General features: G+C 39.0%; 1 protein-coding gene across 6 annotated transcripts in view; it reads left to right on the top strand.

Moving 5' to 3' along the window:
- myot (myotilin) overlaps positions 1–24,876 on the top strand; it is a 153,138-nt gene that overhangs the window by 104,822 nt on the left and 23,440 nt on the right. For 3 of the 6 annotated variants that reach the window (XM_060836805.1, XM_060836808.1, XM_060836804.1), the window contains 2 exons: positions 12,983–13,133; positions 16,876–16,977. In XM_060836805.1, coding sequence (XP_060692788.1) covers positions 12,983–13,133; positions 16,876–16,977 — 253 coding nt within the window. Of the gene's footprint in view, positions 1–3,001; positions 3,078–12,120; positions 12,793–12,982; positions 13,134–16,875; positions 16,978–24,876 lie in introns of those variants that run through there. The other 3 variants (XM_060836809.1, XM_060836810.1, XM_060836806.1) reach the window with 3 other exon arrangements.

Genomic DNA, 24,876 nt, shown 5'->3' with positions numbered 1-24,876 from the left:
GATTTGAACCCACACCACGTGGCAGTAGCCTGGGCCTCTGGATTAATGGTCCAGTGACATTAGTACTAGATTAGAGTGGTGCTGGAAAAGGATCTCTCCACTCTGGAGGCTCCCTGCCTTCAGTCCTGATGAAGGGCCTTTGTCCAAAATGTCGATTTTCCTGCTCTTCAGATGTTGCCAGACCTGCTGTGCTTTTCCAGCACCACTCTGTTCTAGACTCTGATTTCCAGCATCTGCAGTCCTCACTTTTGCTAGTGACATTAATACGTCATCTATATATAAATGTGAGGGAGAATATGTTGCTATGAAGGAAATATGTTGATGTTGTGCAATAAAGTTGGAGAATGCTTATTTGCAGCCTAAACAAAGGAATAGATATGAAACTGTACAGCCTGTTTTAGGTTAGTAAAATCCACGTTATTCAAATAATTACTGCAACATTGAGTAGTGAGTATGAATTGTGATTGGGGCTGGTGGTTGTTGCAAGGATGTGATGTGTTTTCCATTTTGGGTTAACAAAAGATGCAAAACATCTGAAAGTATTTAACAAACAGGTTAAAGTGTATTTTACTTTAAAAGAACACATTTTGATCCAACTTAATATTTAATAGTAAACAAATGCAAGTTTTTTTATAAGTAAACATTATTAATGTACTTTATCGACTTGATTGTGACACCACTTCATTTCTTCTGAGTCTGTATGCATTATGTCATGCTATTTCTGTTTAGCCTTGCATCACTGAGTTACAATCTATCAATAGGTGGCAAACTGTTCATACTAAAGGTCAGTAAATGACACCCGCTCAATCCAATGATAGATTGTAACTTAAATTTTTTTAAAATGCATCAAAAAGGATGACAGTGTGTTTGAAACCTTTCTCCTGATTTTACTTGGAGCAGTTAGGATCCAGTCAAACTTTCTGAGAATAAGCAGCAACATAACAATGACTAAAGCAGCTGAAGTGGGGAAAATGGGAGGTGCTGTCACAAAGGAGCCAGTGAATAGATGGATTGAGACACATTTGCTCTCAGAATTCAGCAGGCAGCCTGAAAAAAGAAATGAGTTTCTCACTTCAAAATAAGAGTGTTTCTGGTCTCTGCACTCGGACAATTTGGGTCGAAATCTCTCATGTGATGATGCAAAGCAGTCGTTATCCAATCAACTGCCCATTTTACAAAGCATTTAATAGTTAGCGCCATTGAAGTCAGTTAAACTGAATATCAGACATTGTATTTCCTGGGCCAGTTTTGATCTATTTTGTGTCAGTGATCAAGATGAATTTGTATCGTTAGGTGGCATTGCAAACTTTAAAACCTGCATATATTTTATTTCTCATCTTAATGTTGTGACATTGTCTGCAGTTATTATGTAGAAGCTGAGAAATGTGCTGTAATATACTATTGCCTACTTCGTATTTCTCTGGAAATAAAATTAAAATCATAATTTTGTTAATTCTATGTGTAAATTGGAAATTCAAATCTATGTTTGTACCGTACCATCAATCCAGTTGTACAATGGCTAGATGTGATTGTAAGTCTACATTTATACACTCACCAGTTTCCCATAGATTATGACTGAGTTACACCCAAGACAGGAAATTTTAATCATTTAAACATTTTGAGGCTTTTACCACATTTTAGACCATGATCATCAGATTTTGAAAGCTCTTTTAACACCCTTCATGTGGCTGAGAGTGCCAATTCTAGCAAAATGAGATTAGCTTGTAGCCTAACCTTGGATTATTGCAGAAAGGAAACTTGTTTGTAACGAAACAGCCTGACAGTATAACTCCATATATAGTAACCTCTTATAATTACATTAATAAGATATGTGCATTCAAGAAGTAGTGTGTTGCACATTTATGGAAAGTTTGTAAATAGCATTCTGACAGTTATGAATACTTTAAGTACTTTTTAGAGGAAAATCTTAATGCCATGGATACTAGATCTGCAAATTGGCATAAATATTAATTCCCACACAGATGAAAATGTGACAGGACAGAAATGTCCACTCTTGGTCCAGTCATCTTTGAACAACTGTAGGATGAGATTCTGCCAAAAAACATCACAACTAAGTTATAATGTCAACATTGGTTGGAGACAAAAGAAACTGCAGATGCTGGAATCCAAAGTAGGCAAGCAGAAGACTGGAAGCACACAGCAAGCCAGGCAGCATCAAGAGGTGGAGAAGTCAACAGTGAAGGGTCTCAACCCGAAATGTTGACTTTCTCCCCCTCCTAATGCTGCCTGTCTTGTTGTGTTCTTCCAGCCTCCTGACTGTCTATAATGTCAACATTGTTCTTTGAAAGCATTTTAAGCATCTGCCACAATGGAAAATGTGATGGTGGAAAGATTATTAAACCACAGCAAGCATGGCCAATAAATGAGTTTTGCTTTTAGGAATCCTGAGAAATGTACGTACACATTTTCTATATTCAGCCACATGATGTACTAAGATACTTAGAGAAAACTACAACATAGAATTGCACTAGTTAGTCACTGTACAGAGAGCTGCTAAACTCTGCTAGATTGAGTGAAGTTTAATTGCTTCCTGCAAAGAGAGAGGAAAATCAGAAAGATGTTCTCCAACCCATCCATCCATTCAGTAGCAAAGAATTCTGATAGAGTACTGACTTCACAGCAAGCAAAGGAGACCCAGTAAACCAGGAGAAAATGATATTGAAAATTAGGAATTAATGCCAAAACTATTGACGTTATGATGATGATGACAGTATACTAAAACTTATAACGTGAAGACATTGTATGCATGCAGACAACGAAAAAGAATTCAACACCACTGCATGACATGGTGCAATTGGGTGGGGTGGTGGGGTCATCCTGTACATGCCTCACTATATAGACTGATGAGAAGAGAGACTCTTACTTTGATGAGAGAGTAAGTGATATAGTGCTGTAGTAATAGATCAATCATTCACCAAACGTCATCCCCTTACTGCCTGCACTATATACAAGCACTAAGTTCGAAGGTTTAACTTCTCAGTAAATAGCAGTATTAAAAAAAGACTTCCATAGTGCTCGTACCAAGGTAACAATTCCTACAGGAATTTCTAATTAAGGTATGTAACCAATTGATTTGTATTTGGTGAGAGAATGAATATAAAATAAAATGTTTATAAGGTGAAACTGAAATTATCTTTTAAAAGTTCTTTTTGTTCTTAAGATAAGTAAGTATTGATTCTTCATATATAATTTAAAAATAATTTATTATCACTATTAATTGATATCTCTGTGCATAGGCATATATAGTTTAAAAACTTTACGTTTGATGCCTTTACAAATACAGTTTTAAAGTTATATTGTTACTGAGTTGAAGAGATTTAAACTACAAAATTGTTATTCTTAGTGTCTCTATATTATTCTTGAATTAAAGTTCTGTGTTTAGTTCTTAATCTTTTCTACTCAACCTTTAGCATTCATGTTTGAACTGAAAATGTAAATACAATACAATCTTAAGTAAAAAGTTATTTTACAGACTTAGAAGGACCCCTGTATGAATAAATTGCAAAAATATACTGTGAATTTAATAATCTAAAACTGATTTGCATTAACTTGACATATAGAACCCACATCTGTGAACAAGACCCAGAATGTTTTTATGAATTGAAAATACAGAATATGTTTTAATAATTACTGTTCGCTAAAGCACCGCCTTTATGCTAAAACCTTCTTGGCCTCCTGCAGGCTTACCGTTGAAGACTGAATAATAGTAAAATTGGTGTTAGCCATTACTGAATGATTCCACAGATTATATATACCAATATCAAGCAATGAAATGTACAGTTTCCTGTCCCAGATACTCAGAAATGCAAAAGAAAGAAAATCTTCTTCTACAGATTATTGGAACTAATTAGTGATAGAATCGTTCATCCAAACAATTATTCATTAATACAAGAATTATTCATTTCTGTCTGGTCCAAAAATAAAAGAGAAAACCTGGCTCAGCCATGGCTTACAAAACAATTTAGGGATAGTTTAAGATCCAAAGAAGAGACGTACAAAATTGTTAGAAAATGCAGCAAGCCTGAGGATTTCGAGCATTGTAGATTTCAGCAGCTCGATTAAAAGAGGGAAAATAGCATTTTTTTGAGGATGTAACTAGTTGAATAGAAAAGGGAGACATGTGGTTGTAGCATATTTGGATTTTCAACAGGCTTATTAAAAGGTCACTCATAAGAGGTAGATGAGCAAGTTTACAGCACATGGGACGAAGGGTAATATATTGGCTTGGATCAAAAATTAGTTGGCAGAGAGGAAACAAATAGGAATAAAGGGGTCTTTTTCTGAGTAGGAGGCAGTGAGAAGTGGGGTATCACAAGGTCAGTTCTTTTGCCTCAGCATTTTTTAATATATAAGACCTGGATGAGTGAACCAAATGCAACATTTCCAAATTTGCAGATGACACAAAACTGGGCAGGATTTTGAGTTGTGAAGAGATGGCTTCAAGGTAATTTAGACAAAATGACTGAGTGGGCAAAGGCATGGAACAACATGGCTAAATGTGAAGTTATACACTTCAGTGTGAAAAGGAGAAAAGAAGAGTATTATTTAAATAGTGATACATTGAAATGTGAATGTACAATGGCATATGCTGAAAATGTGTTGCTGGTTAAAGCACAGCAGGTTAGGCAGCATCCAAGGAACAGGAAATTCGACGTTTCGGGCCAGAGCCCTTCAATGTCATTCCTGATGAAGGGCTCTGGCCTGAAACGTCGAATTTCCTGTTCCTTGGATGCTGCCTAACCTGCTGTGCTTTAACCAGCAACACATTTTCAGCTCTGATCTCCAGCATCTGCAGACCTCACTTTTTACTCAATGGCATATGCTGTCCTTGTAAACTGATCAATGAAAGTAGACAGGCAGATGCAGCAAGCAATTAAGCAGACAAACAGTATATTCTGTATTAGCCTTTATTGCAAGAGAATTTAAGCTGTAACTGAAGTTAAACAGGACCTTAGAAACCTGAGGCACTGAGTGCAGTTTTGGTTTCCCTACCTAAGAAAAGAGATACTTGTCCTAGCAAAAGTGCAGCAGTGATTTACTCACCTGACATAGGGATAGCAGGACTGTTCTATAAGGAAAGATTGATTTGACCAGTTCTGTGTTCACTAGAGTTTAGATCGATGAGAGGAGATCTGATTGAAACAGAAGATATTCTAACAGGGCCGGACAGACGTGACGCAAGGATGATGTTATCTGTGGATCAGGTTTAAAACTAGAGTTGTAGGAGACAAAGTAGATCATTGAGGACTGTGCTAAGAAAAATTACCTTTGCTGAAAGGGTAGCATTCACTAGCACAAAGGTTGTGGAAGCCAAGTCACTGAATATATTCAAGAAACAGATGGATACATTTTTAGATTTTGAAGGCATCTAGGGGTATGGAGAGAGGGTAAGAATATGGCATGAGGTAAAGGATTGATCATGATGTTAAATGGTGAAGCAGACTTGAAATCTGAATGGCCTACTTCTGTTCCTAGTTCCTATGTTTCTGTGTTAATCCTGGTCAGGCGTGCTGCCAGTATATTGTGCTACTTTGAAGCAGATGATGTAATGGAACTTCCATTAAAATTCTTCCAAACTTATTTGGCACTAGCAAAATATGACCTCAGGTGCTTTACTGATCCCAGGACTGAAAGTTTACATCAGCAAATAAGAGCAGAAACAGATATCCTGATTCCAATCCAGCTTGCTTTGAACTAATAGTGCAAATTGGGGTCAAAATGAAGCCCAGACTAAAGGCAATGCATTTCTGCCCCCATTATATTTGAGATTGTGAGAAGGGGAACATTTGCAGGATCACAGGGAAGAGTCCAGGAAATGAAGCTAACTGAGTTTCTCTTATAGAGAGCTGGTTAATTCACAATGGATCAACTGGCCTCCTCCTGTGCTGTGACCATGTTCTGATACTGGCTACAAAACAAAGTCTTGTAGATGCTGCAGAGTTGAAATAAAATCAGAAATTCCCGTGGGAACTCAGCATACATAGGAGCATCTGTGGAGAGGGAAATTGAGTTAATATTTTGAGTGCAATATGACTTCTTCTGAACTGAAGAATGACACATGTTATGATGCACAAGTGGAACAAATAGGGAATGCCCAGAGCAATAAACAAAGGCAGTGTTAATGGTAGTAGAGGAGGGCTATGTATGATAGGTGTCAATAGCAGAAAATAGCTCACCTCTACTGACAGCAAACTCTTCCATTCTCATCTCTTCTCCTGCCAGAACAATGATTGTGTTACCCTTGTCCTCATCTTCCATCACACCAACCTCTGCATGCAAAGGGTCACCCTCTGCCATTTCCATGATCTCCAGTAGGATGCCACCACCAATCACATCTCTCCTCCCCTCCGCTGTCAGCATTCCATAGGGACTGCTCCCTCTGTGATACTCTAGTCTCTGCAATTGCAAAAGTGCATCACTTGCCTGTTTATCTCCTCCCTTCTCATTGTCCAAAACACAAAACATACCTTGCACGTCTTCTTTCAGTTTACTGTCTTCACTAATCACAACTTGGGTCAGGATACGGGTAGCTGTGGAACCAATAGAAAGCATAATCTAATTTTGTGCAAAGGCACTTTACAGCCTCCAATATTCAACATCGAATTCAACAGCTTCAGACCATGAACACTATCCTCTATTTTGATTACCTCCCTGCTCCCTGCACTACACCCCACTTCCCCCATCCTATGCCTTGCTTGGAAGGGTCTGCTGTTGGCAGAGTTGAACTATTTTCTGTTATTAACATGTATTATTAACACCTCACAAACATATCCCTCCTTCACTATTATTAACGCTCCCTTTGTTTTCGACTCTGGGCACCTTCACCATCTGTTCTACTTGATGTTTGCCCTTCAGGATCAAAGAAGAAACATATTGGACTCGATACATAACTCTGTTTCTCCCCCAACGTATGCGACAGATCTGCTGAGTTTCTACAGCATTTATTGTTTTTATTGAAATATTGGAATCTGACAAAGTCATTTGATACCAGCATGTTTTGATTTGTAGACCTGTGTCTGCTATATCCATGCTGCCTGACCTGCTGTGCTTTTCCAGCAACACATTTTCAGCTCTGCTATATCCAAACAATCAGCAGGAACTATTCAATGCTTTTTCCTTTTTGAAATGTGCCTCTGGCACAAGGATTGGAAATTCTCCTCCTGGCCAGACAAGCAAACAAACCTTAGCCTTAATGCTAGAGTCTTTACAGACCACTCCTCATCTCCTCATGCTTGACTTGTCATGCCTGGGACTATTGTTCGGTGTCTAGCCATGAGCTGCAAACCTGCGATGGTCCTACTCTCAATGGCAAGTCTTTATATCATTCCTGTCAGCTTCACACTGGAGTCAGGATGGAAAAGATAAATTGGCTCAAATCTCCTAGACTGCATACTCTGAGGGCTGGAACAGATCATTCCCCACTTCAAACTAAGATTACCGCAGCTAACTCAAAATGTTATTTAATTGCCTAATCAGTCAAATAATTGAGCATTACAGCTACATTTTCCATTTCTTGCCATTTTAAAATTTTGGCCTAAAGGTTTTGAATACCATGAATGACCTGGTAGAATAAGGCAGGAATTAATATTTAAACATATTGGGCAAACCCTTAAGAAAATGCATAGATAAGAAATAAATCCATGTGTTCGTGTTTTAATGTAAATATTACCACCATTTTTTCTGGCCACTGATTAACTACAACATAATTTCACAGAGCATTGGTGTAATACCTTCCTCTTAAATTCACTCAGATGTTGTCCAGGCATGGAGTAATGGCTAGCAGAACCAGCAAGTAAGGTTATGCAGAGTAGTGCTTTAGGTTTGGTTGTTATCTATTTACCCAGTGCTGTAGAATTTGCCCACAATGTAAATTGATTCATGTGGGTAACACCCTTCATGACACTTTACAATCTAGAAAGGGCAAATCAGTGCAACTTCCTCAGCACAAACAATATGCCTGCACTGTGCTATTGTGATTGATCAGAAAATATCCTGTTGAATAAGGGCAAAAATGGTTCTGGTCACCACTGCGCAAAGGCATTTCTACCAAAGATAGAGAGAGGCCTGCTAGTTACAGTAAATATGGCCTGGATTACTCTTGCCCTGTGGTTGTGGGCTTGAAGGTAAAGGGGTCAGAAAAATAGGGAGGGAGCCACAAGCAGGATTTCCCCTGTGCTCTTACTGACCAACTGCATTTGCCCCTCTGATATGTTTGCTTATTTTATGACTCCAGAGTGTATCCTTATTGAGCTACCCTTAAGGTTTCTCAGCTCCCTCAACAGTGCCTGTCCCTGCTGGTGGAGGTGACAAGCTTCAGAGATGCCAAACATGTGATGTGGCCTTTCTTAATTGAGGCCACTTCTGGAAACTTGTTGAGATTGCCTCACAAGTGCTGGCTCAAGAGCCTGATTTGCTCCTTGATTTGAGGTCCAAGACTCCATGGGAAAATGCAGCCCCACATTTCTGAATTGCATGGCCTTAAATCTTTAATCTGTTGAAACAGGAACAGAGATGGGTCTGTGATGCCATTGGTTAACCCTCAGTTATTAGTAGAGATCCCATTAGCTCAGACAAAAGGCTAGAAAAAGGACAGCTTCCTAAGAATTTTGGTATTTTTTTCCTCTTTGTGCTAATTCCTCATACTCCAATCGATAATATCAATGAGGAACAATGTATATTCAAATCTCCTGCCCAATCTCTGAGAGACACAAAACATTCCATTCGTATAAACAATAAATCATTTCATACAAGTTCTCTAGCACTGAAGAGGACCCCAAGGCCAGTCACTACATCAATGATTTGATCATATCTGAAGGCATAACACCTAGAATTCTATAATGTAAAAGTATATACTTTGAAGAAAGTTAAGCATGACTCCTCCATATCTACAGGGAGAACAATTTGCAGCCATTAACATTCCACTATTTTTCTGTGAATGGAGCTAGCTGATTTACAGCACGTGCAGCTAAGTTTAAATATATGTGACATTTCTGTATTATAATTTTGAAGGTCATATTAATTTTGGTCAATAAAACAGAGTAAAGCAGATTCATTCTTAGTGAAGGGACTGGAGCAACAATCAGCTAAATGTCACTCCAAAATGTTAAAGTAGAACAGCATAATCTCTTCTGTTCCCAGTCCATAAACTAATGTGATTTAAACAAAAGTATCAGGATCCAATTGAAAAAAATAACTTCGGACATATGAAGGAAGTTTCTTAGCATAAAAAGAGTTAAAATAAAATGAAATAAAAATAAAAATCACACTAAATGCCCACCCAAATATGGAGGACTTTTGCCCGATTGCTTACTAAAATTGTATCTTCTACACTGAAGAATACCACTGCATTTATAATTGGAAACATTTGTTCTTACCATACCAATGAGCATCTGAACTACACTCAAAATAGCAGCATTACAGCAGTACAATTCTACTACTGATCTGTCAATATAATTGCTAAGGTCAAACATTATGAATGAAGGTCATTAAATAAAAATTATAATTATTTATGTTCATTAATGTATTGTAATATTAGTTCTTTGTGACAAATTATTTGAGTTCCAATAATACATAAGTCACAAGTCACCTGGAGAAAAGCAATTATTTTGAAGTGAAAACATCAAAACTTTCTTTGATACAGTAATTAGGTTCGGGGGGGTCCTGTGAAAAAACTTTGAGCTGATTTAATGAAGATGAGATAGTGGGCTGGAGATATAGCAGTCACTGTCTATTGCTCACAAGAATTGGTTGCTTAATAAAAATGCTGGTAACCCAAAAAGAATTAATAGCTTTAACTTAACAGTTTTCTCCACCATGTTTTAAATGTATTAACATTTAATCATATGTTCAAAATGGTATCATGTAAGAATTGTAAACATTCTCAGCTCTTACCATTTATCTTTAAATTTCTACTAATAGGCAACGGTAGTCAAGAGGAGAGATGCAGTGATTTGCAAGTTTATTTCAGAAATATAACAACAGTTTAGAAATGACCTGCTTATTGGAAATATAATGGCTTCTACATTGACAAGAATTGGGAAAAGTTCCGGTGTGCCCCCCAGTGTCAGCAGATGAACCTGGGAAGGTAGTGAATGTGGAGACTTGTGCTGATCATTTTGACAGGGCCAAATTTAAATAAAAGTGCACAGATTGAAATCTGGTACCTGACCATATTAACTACCTGACTGTCAGGTGCGAGTAAGAATTTGTGATCAACCTGAGACATTGAAATTTAGATATTTCCAATACAGAATAAGACCCTGTGGCTTATCATGTCTGCATCAGTCAAAAACAACCACCTCAATATTCTAATCCCATTTTCCAGCACTGGGCCCATGGCCTTGGCACCACAGGTGCACAGCTAAACCTTTGGGAACAATCCCAGCAGTTAATGGGAAAAGGAAGCCTTTGGTCACAGTGAGAGGATGGTAAGTATGTAGATGAGGGAAGTGTGGAAAGGGGAGATGAGTCTGGAAGGGTATGAAAAGGAATGGATCATACCAGCGTCAGGGTGAGGGAACACCGTGGAAGGAATGTTCTTCCTGAGGCCCAGAGAGGCAGGGGCAGAAGTAAACCTGAATTTTATGTTTAAAACTCACCAGCTGGCCCTTTCTGGTCTGGGATTCAGCTCCTGGAAGGTTTAGTCGACGTTTCAGGGAAAAGCCTTTCATTTACACTTTCTAATCTCCAGCATCTGCAGTGCTCACTTTCGCCTCCTGGAAGGTTTAGCCAGGTGGAGTCAGGCTCCAGGTTAAAATTGCAGTTTGCATCCTGATGGCATGAGCAGACTAGATCTGTGTATTTAAAACAGGATCCTTTGTCATCTGAGAGTTAAATTAAAGGCACAGCAGGAAGAAAATGGAACCATAGATGTATATAACTCCTGTTAATTTTACTGCATAGCTTGACTGAAGTCAGCCGGGTTGAGGACAGTTAAAATTGGAGCCAATATGTATCTGCTACGCAGGAGCAGAATTGTTTTTGGATTGAAGTTAAACCTTTTTGTTGATAACAACAGAGGTCTAATCCATTTTGCATTTGTATGGGGTTATTTGATAACATGGACACTTACCCTGAAAAGACCTTCTTCCCGTCCTGCACCTGTCTTTAGAATTCCCTTGGTCTTTCCACCAATTTCTATTGGAGGGGTGGCATTTAGACAGAAATACAATAAGACCAGACCAATATCATCTCTCGCCGATCACTCTGCATAGCAACACACTGAAATTGGAGCCTGTAATCTCTGATAGAGCATTTCAGGGAGAACCCAAAGCTGTGATTCAGACCTCTGGTGGGGAGAGGGAGCCTTGTATTTCTCCCTGGGAAGTGATTTAGTGTATTTGTTCTGAATGAAAGGCAGTTCTGTAATACTGTGCAGCAGAAATCTTTGCTGATGTGGGTAATATTTTCCTTGTTACTATGCCATTAACATTGCACAGAGCAGAAAGGTATTTTCCCCAAGCTTGCTGTGAGTGGGAGGATGATATTTACAAACCTTCTGTCTCTGGCACTGTGGAATGTTGCCTTCTGAGGAACTATTGAGAATTTGCTGAGGAACATGCTCTTTATTTCTTAAAAATATCACAGTCTTGCCAGGACCACCCTTTATGCCTCCTCTAGGACTATATCATCAAAGAAAACCTTCTGAATATCATTAAACTTTATGAAATCAAATAAACCTCTTTCAGCAATACTGCAACATTGGAAACTATTCAGCAAGTGCAGAACAGCTTTAAGGTTTTGTCGTGGCAATTCTTAAATTTTGGAAATTATTCTGACCTCCTGCAGAGTTTCCAATGTGGGACACCAATCCCACTGGGTATGCGCTTGCCATCCAGTAATGAGAAGGTCTTGCCAAACCCAATAGATTCTCTTTTAAGCCTGACTGTTTGGAACAAGCCGTTCAATGTACCCCTCTGCTGGTAATGTCCCAGGATTGGAAGACTGGTTTTAAGTTTGTTGTAGTACAGATAGGAAAATGTATTTATTTATTGAAAACCAGATCAAGCATAACATGTCATGTCAAAATACTTTTTTTTGTATTAGAAATAATACTTATAAATCTCTCTCTTTAAAAATTATTTTCCTTCTTCCACCTAGTTAGCCAGCACAGCAGAATATCAAGCATCAATCTCCACCTAATTTGCAAGTGCACCAAAAAGGCAACAGGCAAAAGCAGCGTATCTTCCTTCTCAGGCATACTACCAGTTACTGTCCAACCATTATCTCCTGATCTCAGTCTCCGTGTGAAAGAAGTCGACAAGTAACTGCTATGAGCGTGACCAACTTATCTTCACAATCATCGCGTCAATCAACATTCAACTATGAGCGACCAAGTGATTTCATTCAATCACAGACCAAGCGCCAACCAAAGTTCCAGTCTGTATCATCTGTGGTCTCCACAAGTTCATTAGTTCCGCATTCCTCTGCCTTGCAAACAAAACCCTATCATGTTCAGCAGTTACCTATCTCCTTCCAGCAATCTCAGACCCAAAATGGGCAGCAAACACCTGTATTATCAACAGTAAACTCTCCAATTTCTACTGCATCTTCATCATTTGGTTCTAATAGAGAGTCAACTCCAGCATGTCCACCATCATCTCTTAATTTTTGTTCTTCCTTTAGTCCTCAAACTTCTTCTTGCACTTCCTCAAAGCATATGTTCTCTCCTGCTATCACTCAGTCACCTGCAGCCTTTCTCAGCTCTGTGCTCCCCTCCCAATGTATTTCAGTTTCAAAAAATGAAATGCAGCTGCCTACCACAGAAACTGTGTAAGTATGAAATTTCCCCAAAATGATCCATCTTACTAAGAAGTAAATTTCAGTTCAAAATGTTCATTCTAATATAATGTTTCCATAGTTTCAATACAAGTTCCCAATGTACTGTCAGTTTGAATGTGTTATTGATAATAGAAGTTAGAACTTTTTTTTGTTTAGTCACTGCTATTGAAATTTTTATTAGCTATAGATATCCCAGCAACTCTGGAAAGAAAGTTATCAAGTCACCAAAACCAACTAGTGATGAACAAATACAAGGCTCCAAAAATGCTGTCATTCAAGACTTGGAGAGAAAACTACGCTCTAAAAGTGAGCTTCTACATGATGGGCAGCAGGTATATGATTACACACGTTCATTTTAGGATTATTGTTCATGAGTGATTTTTTTTCCAGTGTATCCCCAGCATTATTTCTAAAATATTTTACTGGAAGTGTCGGTTGCAAATATGTATTGCAGTAATATAACAAGCCTTTGATTTTGCTAATTCTAAGGCTTTGAAACTAATATTTTGAGAACAATCATATAACATCAGTTTCTGAGACATGGTTAATTAGTTGCAGATATCGACTTTGATTTGTCCCATCAAATTTAGACATCCATACAGTAATAACCTCAGCACCTCAAATTATGATGGAAATTCAAGGCAACGCATGTAACTGCTTCATTAAGTCCAAGAAACAATATCATTTCATTGGACATGTATATTCAAGTTTATTTATTTCTGCTTATTTTATGAACTGAAATAAATTTTTCAAATTAATTTGCTAGATTGACAGTTCTGATTACCAAATGTGTTACTGCTATGCTATTGAATTTATTGATCCACTTCTAATATTTGGGACAAATTCAAACTTCTGATTGTTGAGAATTCATCAGTCACCAGAAATTTATAAATTACCTTGGAAATTGTTAATAGGAAAAGCATGCTTAAAGTTACAGCAGACAACTGCCATTGTGAGTTAGACATCTAACCCTAACCAGATTGAATATCCTATCTGGGCAACCAATGAGAAGAAGTTACTGAATGATTTAAGCAGGAAAGAACCACATTATCATGACAAGTTAATTGATATATGTTAATACATGACGTTAATCCTCCACAGACATTGGAAGGCTCAATAACTTGACAAAGCAGTTACTTAGATTAGATTATCAACATTAAACAACTTTCCTGACAAATGATCCAAAGCAACTGAATTTATCAGCAGTGTCTGAATAGTAGTCATTTAGTGCATGATAGATTAGATGGAAAGAAAGTAGGTAAATTTACCATAGTGCCACTCCCTCTTTATAGAGAGATAACTGGTCCTGGTTTATCCTGAGGTGAAAGTGAAGACTCAGATGCTGGAGATCAGAGTCGAGAGTGTGGCGCTGGAACAGCACAGCAGGTCAGGCAGCATCCGAGGAGCAGGAGAGTCGACATTTCAAGCAAAAGTTCTTCATCAGGAATGAAGCTGAGGGAGCTGATTAACCTGAATGTCACCATACATCAGGCAAGGAGCACGACTGAGAAGGTGGGACCTTAATCAAAACCTTACCTGATGCCAGATTTGAACCTACACTGTTGGCATCACTGCATCGCAAACCAGCCATCAAGCCAACTGAAGAAGGACTATAACTAAAACGGTGACTTGCACTTCCTGATGCTGTCTGGCTTGCTGTGTTCTTCCAGCCTCCTGCTTGTCTCCCTTGGGTTCCAGCATCTGCAGGGTTTTTTTTGCCTTTAATCAAACAACTGAGCCATTGGCAATTGGTTATCATCTGGGACCTTTACAGAACCAAAGGATTTCTGAAAGATTATTACCACTATTGCTGCAGATGCTCCTTTAAAAGCCTTGGTACAACCCATCAGTGTCCATAATACTTTTTCTCTGTTGTGCTAATTTCCTTACCCCACCCCCACCTTTTCCGTCTGACTATTTTAGTATTTGCTGTACACTATTAGTTTCTTTTACTATAAAGACTAATACAAAGTATTTATTCAACCCCTCTTCCATTTCCTGATTCCCCATTATTATTGTTTTGCGTCCAGTGACCCTTCTTCAGAACAGATAGTAGCGATGAAAAGGCTGGCATGTATACTTGAGAAGGGGTTGGAGGTGGAGGGAAGGAGTAAATGATAGGTGGAGATGGAGCCCAAAGAGAGAAAAATGGGTGGGCAGACATAGATATGGGTAAAGGCCATAGATTCTAATAGAGACCATTAGTGGCTGACAATAGTTTGTATGTGGTAGCTGTCCATGTGATGATAAAGCCTGGTGTGTGGGAATTGGGATAAGGAGATAAGAGAAGGTGCTCAGGCCTTAAGCTGATTGAACTCAATATTGAGTCCAGAAGGTTGCAGTGTTCCCAAATGGAAAATCTTTCTGCCTCACTGTAATTTGTTTTTGCTGTAATTCACTAATTATTTTGTTAAACACCTATCATTGTGCCTCAATGTCTTTTCTGCTAAGCTCCTTTCCCTATATTTTTTTTTAGATTACTTACAGAGTGGAAACACACCCTTCGGCCCAACAAATCCATACCGACCCTCTGAAGAGCAACCCAGCCATACCCATTCCCCTACATCTAACACTATGGCCAATTTAGCTTGGCCAATTCACCTAACCTGCACATTTTTGGACTGTGGGAGGAAACCGGAGCACCCGGAGGAAAACCACGCAGACATGGGGAATATGTGCAAATTCCACACAGACAGTTGCCTGAGACGGGAATTGAACCCAGGTCTCTGGCACTGCGAGGCAGCGGTGTTAACCACTGTACCACCATGTCGCCTATTCTGCCCTGATCCTGATGTAATTACCCTGACTTAAGTTTAGCAAAGATATTTCTGACCAAGTTTCTCACTCTCAAACTGAATACTAAATCCTACAGTATTATGGTCACTGTTACCTAAGAGACCTTTTATTCTGAGATCATTTACTAAACCTGCCTCATTGCACATTACCAGATCCCAAATAGCCTAATCCCTTGGTAGATCCACAGCATATTGTTCTAGGAAGCTACCTCAAATGCACTCCATGAATTCTTCCTCACAGCTGTCTTTGTCAATTTGATTTTTCCAATCTACAATAAGGTTAAAGTGACCCACATTAATGTGCTGTCTTTTTTGCATGTCCTCATTATCTCCTGATTTATTCTCTATCCTGCAGGAAACTACTGTTGGGGAGCCTATTTTCCCAGTGTCATCTTCTCCTTGTTATTTCTTACTTCCACTTATATACATTCAGCATTTTGTCATCCAAGATTATTTCTTGCTCTTGTATTCTGTCTTGTATAACAAAGCCAACCCACCACATTTACCTTCCTTCATACGTTACATCTGAGGTGGCAATTTGCTGCTGAACTCTGCTTTACTAATTTTTCAGAACTTGGTAAAAAGGCATTCTTATTAATATAATATTATATAGAAATTTAATCTTTCATGCTGCAAGTAGCACCAACATGAACTAAATGACTACTGCAATTGGTTCACATTGTAATTTTTGCATAAAACGTTCCCTTTATTAGAATGCAAGGATGAATTTCTTTGCCATTCTGATGGAATTGTGTTGAAGCAATTTTTTGTGAATAAACTAAGGTTCGTTGTTTGTACAATTTTAAATTGTTTCCTCTGAGTTTCTTACTCTTTGCATCTCTTCCCAAACACATGTGACAAGTATAATTGAGAAAGGAACAGAAATAGGCCATTCAGTCCATCAAGCCTGCTTCACCATTCAATTAGATTATAGTTCATCACCCATCTCAATGCCACTCTTCCATGCTATCTTCTTATCCTTTAGTCATTAGTCTCCAGAATTTATTGATCACTGTCTTGAACATGCTCAGGCATTGAACTTCCACTGCCATCTGTGGTAGAGAACTCTGAAGATGCACAACTCTCTGCAGTCAGTTACTGCCTGTTTTGTCTTTGTGGTTTTTGGAAAAAGATACATAACTGCTTAACACAAAAGGTTTTCAGGAATGCAAACTCCTTTTTTTAACTGGGTAACTCAGCTCTTAATTTAGGAAGTTATGTTTGATTTTAGAATTTCTAAAAGTAAGAATTATTCTTCATATATTTCTCTTCATTCTAGCGATTAACATATGAGCAAAAGATGGCGCGTAGATTACTGGGAGTGGAGAACGCTGCTTCTGTGCTTGAACTTCAAAAGATGGAAAATGAGCAGACTAACCAGGTAATTGAATTATGACTAACTCTTACACATGAGGTTTAATTTTGCTTCGAACATAAAAGTGTTGAATTTTTATGGAATTAATACAGGAATCATTCCCAGTTTGTTGATATAAAAAGGGTGATATAGAAAATTACCACATGAAGATGGTTGAATCTTAGATATTTACTCAATAAATTTATTTGTGTTTAAATTTCATAAAAATAATTACAGCTTTGATATAAAATTAATACAGGTGATCTATTGACTGAAATACATGGAAATTAATAACTTTACAAACAGTAAATATATTTTAAATTTAATATATATCTTGAAAGACGGAGAGCACATGCAATTCTGTTTGTATGTGTATGTGTGATGGTGTGTGCAAGTACAGATGTGTGTGTTGTATTCAAATGTAGCATACATAAGAACACAACATAAGAAATAAGATCAGGCGTAGGTCATTCAGCGTTTAAACCTGCTCTGCCATCGAATTAGGTCATAGCTGATGTTCTATTTCAACACCAATTTCCAGTACTATGCCCTTAATGTTTTTAATACACAGAAATCTATCAATCTCTGCCTTGGATATTCTCCATAACTGAGCCATCATAGCTCTTTGGAACAGATTCATTACCCTCAAAGTGAAAAAATATCTCCTCAGTTCAGTCCTAAATGATCTGCCCCGTATTCTGACTACTGTGTTCAGTTGTGTGTATGTGTGTGCCCACGCACATGGATACATGCCAGTGTTATTGTGTATGTATAACATGACCAGAGTGGAAGCAACAACAAAGCAGAGTTTGTACTGAAATTATGCAAGAGGATAGCCTGGCCTGACTTTGAAGGGACCTCAATATATGCAGCAAGCATTCCAAACCAAAACTGACAGGAATGATAAATGTATGTAAACTGGGGCCCTGCAATAGTTTATATAAACAACATTTTTATAAAATTCTTTTCCTTTTCTTTGCAACAATCCTCTACCTCACTTCCAATCATTTTAAAAGCAGACAGGAAATGTTCAACCTACACTACCTTCAATCCAAATCGAAATCACTTCAAACTCAATTCTAGCTCTAATGATATTTATGAGGTCAAGTCTTTTTGCAAAGCCTATGAGAAAATGGGCCTTTCATTGAACATCCATAAAACAAAGATCCCTTTTCAACTAGCTCCCACAACATAATCCCTCACACCTTGATTAAAATCAATGGTGAGGTCTCGGAAATGGTCAACCATTTTCCACATCCTGGGAGCCTCCTCTCAACAAAGACAGACTTGGATGATGAAATTCATTGCAGTCTGGAGTGTGCTAGCTTAGCTTTCAGCTGACTGAAAAGAGCATTTTAGGACCAGGATCTCAAATCTGAGTCTAAGATCATGGTTAACTCGGCAGCCATGGTCTTCATGTTCCTCTCTGTTTCAGAGACTTGGACAATGTTCAACTGCACCTCAAAGCATTGGAGAAACAATGATATCTTCACAAGGTCATCCAGTACAACAGATGAAAGGTGGTCCAACAGCAGCTTCCTCTTTTAAATCAACACGTCTAGCATCAAGGTTCTAATCAGGTAACACCAGTTCCTCTGGCTGGAACACATCATCCCTGTGCCAGAAAGCACCTTCCTGAAGCAATTACTCTATCTTCAACTTAGTCATGGCAGGAGACTTTCAGGTGAACACTTCAGGGATGTCCTCAAAGCATCCTTGAAGAGACTGAACATCCTTACTGACCAATTTATTTGAGAACACTTTGTTGGGACACATGCAGAAGTGAAACTGAAGCATCAGAGAGAACAGAGAGCTTCAAATATTTCATCTATCCAACTCTTCAACAACCAGCTGGCCCGCACTGTCAGTCAATCACACATTGGATTTATCAACCTTCTCAAAACTCACTGAAGAAGAATGCAAACAAATTTACCCTCGATCTCAAGGAACCGCCTAAAAGGAAGACAATCAATACTTTGACAACTCACCTAACAGCTTTTTCAGCAACATTTCAAGGGATTTTTTCGTTTCTTTCAGATGAATTTTTTGCAACCTTGTGATTTTTGGATACACCTGCAACAAGTGGTCCTGCTTGTATCCCATGATCACTGAATCAGGGAGCTCGTGCTCAGAATCATAGTGACCCTGCGCGGAATTGTCCCTGTGCCTAGAGGGTGGAGGAGTGGTAAGATATAAGAGAAGGTTCATCTCCAGCAGGCAACTGCTAGGACAAGTAAAGCTTGTCCTGTGACTAAGTTACTGCTGCCTTGAAATTCTGTGCCTCCAGCTCCTTCCAGATAACAATATTAGTCATGTGTCAGTCGATAATTTACACTTACATCTGTAGTGTTATGGGGATACTATACACATCACAATAAGCACAATAGCAAAGTATGTTTTTTTTATTGGTATTGGACAGGTTGCAGGCTCCCAGGGGCATGTTGCCTGTCATCCCATGACCCCTCTCAGAAGACCAAGTGCTTACATGAATTGAAGGTGCTTTCATTCTTTGACTATCACACTGGTGATCAGTGATTCATCTTGAATGATACGGTATCCTGACAACTGACAATAACACCATTTCAAGGCAGTAGTTTGAACAAACTGGCTTCTGGCTGGAATGATATGGAACAGACATCCTGTTCTCGAGGGACATGGCAATCTGTGTTACTGAGGTCATACAATTGCCATGCCAAGCAGCTGCCACCCTTATCTGCATGGGGGTCCATTTGGGATTGGAAATTCTAGGCCATTTTCTCCAACTGCAAATGTACACCATGCAAAAAAAAAGTCATTAATGCAGTGGCTAAGAGTCAATTGTCCAGTCAATGAAAGTAGAGGATTAAAATATAATCAGAAATTCAACTGAGATCCAGGCTTACCTCATTTGCCACTGCTATATTTGGGCTCCAACAATGTCCATTTTAACAGGACAATCCTGCACCCACCAAAACAGACTTCATCCAGTAATATTTAATATGCAGCAACCAAATCACTCCAACAGGAGGAAACATGCTGTGAGATTTTAAACTTGGTACAAAAGGAAATTTTAAGGAAAAGGCTCATTTGCTTGTACTAAGCTCTATTTTATTGCTGCTGTAAAGTTGTTCATTTAGTGGGCAAAAATTGGTCATGGAGCACAAAATTAACGTGCACCCATTTCTTGGGCATGAAAGCTGCAAATTATGATGCACCTATACCAGTTCAGGTTTAGGCTTACAGCACACAAAATTCATCTCCCATGTTTAAATAATTTTAGTGCTGGTTAATGTACCTCCAGTGCTACTCTCTTCTTCTTAATGCCTGGGCTCTCTACACACTAGGAGACACAAGATGCAAACAGGCTCTTCTTTCTTAAAGGCAAGCTGCCACCTAAATGGATGATGTGCAAAAGGCTTTCTGCAATTTGCAAACTGAAAACCAGACTGAGGGATATGACAGAGGAGGTGTTATCGAAGTAAGTGAGCATGAGATGATGCTTCATGATCCTTGTGGGGCTCCTGCAGACTCACAAGGACCAGATTCAGAAAGGAGTGAAAATTCGTGAGTTGGAAAGTCATTCATGAATTTTGGACCCAAGCACATGATATAATGCCAGAAGATGTCACTACCTCCACTTGTTGATAAGGTCAATCTTCTTCACAGGACATCTCCTATCCCATCATACTGCTAGCCTTTCATGTTGCTAATGCAATACTCTCCCCATCATTCCTCCAGCAACACTCTCTGGCAGTCAGGATTGACATCTTAAATCCAGATCATCTACTTCACCCTCACATACCTACTACTGCAGTAACATGACAATCACAGTTCCCTTGTATATTCAGCTGTACAACTATGCCAGACAAAACATCTGAATAACAGCTCTTCACAACTACTGATATTCTACCTTCTTCCTCACAGGACATGATGGCATATAACAGAGTGGAGATAAGAGGCCTTCGTGTTCTGAACACTATGGAGGTGATGTCATCCCTCAGCATCATGCGTCCTGCTGCAATGGTCTTTACAGTACTTTGCTAACGTGCAGTAATGACCGTGCTGCTGATGGTATGACTAATGACCTCTTGCTTGTCAACCCAGTCCCTTCCTTCACAGCAACCTTGCCTTCTGATATCCTGCTTCTGGGTACTCAACAGGCACACTAGTGCTAGGAAGGAGAAAAAGAGCAACAGGACATCACTGATGAAGATGCCCTATCACTTGACCTGACACTTCGAGACTCCAGCTCAGATGCTGTCTCTACAAATACCCTGAATGCTCATCCAAAGTCTGGATCAGCACATGGTGAACAACTGGGAATGAGTCAAATGGTTTGTGTGCCAGCTTGCTGAAGGACAAATTTATAGATAAGTATTTTTGCAAAGGTATTCACAGAAATGTAGATGAGACTGAATTGAAATGTTGAGTTGGATGACATGACAGATAGCTTTCTGTCACTGTCAAGGAGCATCAGAAAGTATAGCACCAATTGGCAGAGCTATTGCCCTCTTAGAGTCATAGAGTCATAGAGATGTACAGAATGGAAATAGACCCTTCGGTCCAACCCGTCCATGCCAACCAGATATCCCAACCCAATCTAGTCCCACCTGCCAGCACCCGGCCCATATCCCTCCAAACCCTTCCTATTCATATACCCATCCAAATGCCTCTTAAATGTTGGCAATTGTACCAGCCTCGATCGCATCCTCTGGCAGCTCATTCCTTACATGTACCATCCTCTGCGTGAAAAGGTTGCCCCTTAGGTCTCTTTTATATCTTTCCCCTCTCACCCTAAAGCTATGCCCTCTAGTTCTAGACTCCCTGACCCCAGGGAAAAGACTTTGTCTATTTATCCTATCCATTTCCCTCATAATTTTGTAAACCTCTGCTCCACCTTCATGTCAAAAAGCTTCAATGGCAATGTCCAAAACCAGTGACAGCTAGGTCACTCACTTGTCATTCATATCAGAATGCAGCAACACTCTCTGGCAAGTACAGGGGTTCATCAAAACACACCTGAAACACTACACAGGTCATGCAGACACTTTTCAATAGTAAATGTTCCAATGATTTCACATGACTACATTGGGGTGCTAGGTCCTTTAAATAACATTACTGTAGGATTGATTTTGCTGTTGCAAGATTATTTGCTAAAGAGTGGATAGCTCTTGTGTTGGTTGGTTGTCTGTTTAATCATCAATGAATATGCATCTGGATATCACTAATTCATTGTGTTCAGATAGCCACAGGATGCATTAAAGAACGGTAATTAGTGAGATGTTGCCTGGCCCTGGAAAAGCCAAGGTCTTCTGAGCTCTGTGATGGACGGATTTTTTTGCCCATGCACCTCTGCACAAATCAATCAAAAGAATGGGCTTAGTTATTTTTAATGACTAAACTAGTTCATGTTGTTCATGAAAGGCAGAGTGAGACAAACTTGCAGTCTAAAACACTACTTCAAGAGTTTGTTGCACCGTTTGACATGTGAAACATATGGTGGCATAACTCTTGGAAAGCTTCAACTTCTTCAGCACTCTGCTCACCAAATTTCTAAGTTGCAACATAAATACCAAACCATTCAGATCTCCACTATCCGGAACTTATTTTCTGCCAAATCCTCCTCATGCTTCTCTCCCAATCTCACCAACACCTGCTGCTCCCTGTTTCTCTTCACATTCATTGTAAAATATTCACCTTTACTTTAAAATTCCCTCCATGGTTGTTCATGACCATCTTCATTGTACCTCAGGAGCTCAATTTCTATCATATTTCAGTTGGGTGACAGCATTCAACATCAAGAGCAGTTGAGTAACGTATTTCTACTCTTCTGTTTTTCTGTAACTTCATTTTCCAGTGGCACTTAATATGTAGCTGTTGAACCACACGTTCAATCAAGTTTCTCCAAGTCCTTCTTAACACTGCTGAATATCCAATTCTGCGAGGCGAAATGGAGGACTGCAGATGCTGGAGATCAGAGTCAAGAGTGTGGTGCTGAAAAAGCATAGCAGGTCAAGCAGCATCCGAGGAACAGGAGAATCTTATGAAAGGCTTTTGCCTGAAACATCAATACTCCTGCTCCTCGGATGCTGCCTGACCTGCTGGGCTTTTCCAGCACCACACTCTTGATTAAGTATCCAATTCTACCAACTGGAATAACTTGGCATGTTTTGATATCTTAAGAGTGCTTCTTCATGAATTTAAATTGTAGTTTATAGTTTTACTCATTTCAGCAACACTCCACCTGATAATGCTAAAGTTTATTGATTCTCTAAATATCTTGTCTGAAGTGGAGTTTAAAAGTACTTGAGAGTAAAAGGTCAAGACCTATTTAAACCAAATGATAACACCTTAAGCTATAGCAATGAATGGTAATCTGATTACAGGTAGAGAAGGATTTAAACTACATGCCCTCCAATTGCAGCAATCTTTTCCAAAGAAAAAAATGTCTTTCGGAAATCCAAGTGCACTAAGTCAACAGTTATCCCTTTATCTGCCTTGCTTGTTACTTCCTCAAATAATTCAAAAAATTCATTAAAAGCAATTCCCCTTTTACAAATAATGCTGACTTTGTCTAATTCACTGTGATTTTCTAAGTATTTTGTTATAATCTCTTTACACATGAATTCTAGCAATCTCCCTAGTGCAGATGTTAGGCTAACTGCCCTATTGTTTTCTGTTTTCTGACTCTATCATTATGGGCTGTATTACATTTGCTACTTTCTAATCATTCTTTCAGCATCCATGGAATTCTGGAGGATTGCAACCAATGCCTCTATTGTCTCTGCAATCACTTTTTTTCAGACTCTATAGTGCAGACTATCAGGTCCTGGGGACTGGTCAACCCTTAAGTCGAATAGTTTTAGCAGTACCCTTTCCCTGTTGATGATGATCACTTTATGATTCTTTCTCACTGTAGTTACACTTCAAAAGTATTTCTTTAGCTATAGTTTGGTGTGTACATTTACACTCTTTGAAGTGTCCCGAGAAGTTGAATAGTACTCTAAGTAGGTATTTTCTTTTTCTTTTATAACTATTGCAAATAATTTCCATATCCATGGGAACATACTTAGCAGTCAGTCTGAACAATTTAACTGTTGGGGAAGGAATTCATATAGAGTCCTTGTCTGATATATCCTCTCACTGGATTCAATGAGGATCATAAGACAGTGCAAAATCCAACCATGTTAATCTGAAAATCTTCAAAATGCAAGCTCTTCGTTCAAATATTTTCTGAGGTTAAGATTGAGCGTGAATAAGAAACAAGATAATGCATCTCCAGGTCAGCCAAATGGATAAACTTAACTATTCAGTAGAGTCCATTGACAATACAGAGTCTCTGCAAAGCAGCAGGAGGCTGTTCAGCCCATTGAATCTGCAGCAATCCTTTGAAGAACCATCCCCCTACCCAATCCCTGTAAACCTGCTTTTACCATGGCTAATCCACCTAGTCTGCACACCACAGACAATTTAGGATGGGCAATCCACAGCACATCATTGGACTGTGGGAGGAAACCAGAGCACCTGCAGAAACCCACACAGACACAGGGAGAACATGCAAGCTCCACACATATAGTCACTTGAGTGTGGAATTGAATGCAGGTCCCTGGCACTGCAAGGCAACAGTGCTAACCACTGGGCCACCATGCTTCCAATTTTTGTGAAAAGACCAAAAATTGTTTTGCACATTACACATCCTATCACGTGTCTAGCCTGGCATTTCCAGAGCAAAGCCATGTTACCATGCCTGTGGCAAGCTGCAGGAATCCTGCTCCTTCTCTTAGGCTCCAGGCCACAATAATATTGGATGGTTGAGCATACCTGAGGTAAGTCCAGGAAGAAATCAAGAGTGAAAGTAGCCCAACAAGTTTGCAGATATTTATGTGAAGCATGGAGGACTAATTCTTTTTGGTAAAAACAAACACTGCAGATGCTGGAAACCAGATT

This window comes from Hemiscyllium ocellatum, chromosome 16 (genome assembly GCF_020745735.1).
Source record: "Hemiscyllium ocellatum isolate sHemOce1 chromosome 16, sHemOce1.pat.X.cur, whole genome shotgun sequence".
Taxonomy (NCBI): domain Eukaryota; kingdom Metazoa; phylum Chordata; class Chondrichthyes; order Orectolobiformes; family Hemiscylliidae; genus Hemiscyllium; species Hemiscyllium ocellatum.
Note: the sequence above shows the minus strand (reverse complement) of the source record. Positions and strands in the feature narration are given on the sequence as shown.